A 1,410-nucleotide genomic window follows, 5' to 3' on the forward strand; every position below is an offset into this window, starting at 1 on the left:
AGCTGATTCCTGCTGGTGTAGAAGGATCATACGAAGAATGGATTGCAGAGGAGGTGGAAAGCATTGTTGAAATATATAAAAAAGATCTAGCACATTATGAATTGAAAGAAACTCCAGAAAAGGGAAAGTCGAGACAGTTTTATCTTGATAAAATTAAATCATTATTTGATGACTGTAAGAAGGGTGAAGGTAAGAAAATATTTTTACAACAAAGTCATACTAAAACTTTGCTCTATAGCTTTCATATATTACACTGGTCATGGAGAGAAGGACACTGGTAACTGGTGCTTTAAAGATGGAGTAATATCATTCAATGACATCTTTGAATTATACATGATGCATTTCAGGGGTAAGTCTCTAATGATAGGATCTGATTGCAGCTATTCTGGAAAATGGATACACGACTGTGGCAAAAAACTAGACAAATATGGAATTCTGTCTTGTGGACACAAAACCAGAAAACAAAAGATACTATTCAAAATTTTCACATCATGTCAACCTCATGAAGAAGCTACACTACTCACATACAGCAGAAAAGGAATAAGATACAGCAAAGAAGATGAAGGTGTCCTCATAAAATATGATGAAGAAATAAAAATGGAACCAGCTCAAAAAGGACAACACCCAATGCACGTTGACTTCAGACACATCCACTGCTACAAGATGCCTGGAGACCAGTGTGAATTGGACTCTACCTGCACTTGGGAGGATCGTCTTGGAAAAAAAAGAGAACGAATTGTATTCCTGGTTGACAACCTTCCCAGTTGGTATTGTTTGCTCATTTCTGAAGACACCTTTGATGAATTCAAAGGTAAGCAGGATAAAGGAAACATTGGAATTGAGAAAGTCTTATACTCTGGACCAGGAAAAAATGCTCCCAGTGACGTAAAGAAAAAACTCAACCTGAGATTTGATATGAACACTTATGCTTCATATAAATACACTGATCACTGATTTTTATGATAACTTGAATATTTTTATTTTTAGTAGATTCATTAGTTTCACGCCAATTACAAATTTTATTTTTAATGATCATTGATTAGTAATAAATTTTTCACAGTACAGCTATAGTACAAGGACTTATTTCAATCCCAACCAGCCAAGCCATCCACCACCAGTAGTTTGAGGTTTATTAGTTTCACTTCCATCAAGAGGAGCTGGTGATACAGGAGGTGTATCAGCAGGTATGGCTACTTCAAGAGGTGCAGGGGAAGATGAGGAAGACTTCTTAAAAGAGAAGACGTTGAAAGTTGATCCAAATCTTTTGCCCTTTGAAGAATAAGTGGACATTCTCTTTTCCTCTTCTTCTCTTAGCCGAGCTTGATTAGCTAAATAAGAAACATTAGACAGATATTAATAATATTTTAATAATACCTTTAAATGTCTCAAGTAAATTTCCTCCCTGCTCTT

General features: G+C 35.6%; 1 protein-coding gene and 1 long non-coding RNA gene across 2 annotated transcripts; one reads left to right on the top strand and one right to left on the bottom strand.

Moving 5' to 3' along the window:
* The first annotated feature begins 6 nt into the window (after positions 1–6).
* On the top strand, positions 7–998 carry LOC109592923 (uncharacterized). Its single transcript, XM_020008230.1, has 2 exons — positions 7–189; positions 239–998. Exon 2 carries the CDS (start codon positions 334–336, stop codon positions 952–954), a length of 621 nt encoding a protein of 206 aa, XP_019863789.1. The 5' UTR covers positions 7–189; positions 239–333; the 3' UTR covers positions 955–998.
* A 1-nt stretch (position 999) lies between these two features.
* LOC109592924 (uncharacterized) lies at positions 1,000–1,410 on the bottom strand. Its single transcript, XR_002190638.1, has 2 exons — positions 1,375–1,410; positions 1,000–1,328 (listed from the first exon to the last, which is right to left on the bottom strand). It is a non-coding gene; the product is annotated as an uncharacterized LOC109592924 (long non-coding RNA).

Source organism: Amphimedon queenslandica, unplaced genomic scaffold, assembly GCF_000090795.2.
Source record: "Amphimedon queenslandica unplaced genomic scaffold, v1.1 AMPQUscaffold_3476_Cont24531, whole genome shotgun sequence".
Lineage (NCBI taxonomy): Eukaryota > Metazoa > Porifera > Demospongiae > Haplosclerida > Niphatidae > Amphimedon > Amphimedon queenslandica.

Bases quoted from the DNA above. Each gene is read 5' to 3' on its own strand.
- LOC109592923 (XM_020008230.1), top strand. From the start codon at position 334: ATGATGCATTTCAGGGGTAAGTCTCTAATGATAGGATCTGATTGCAGC.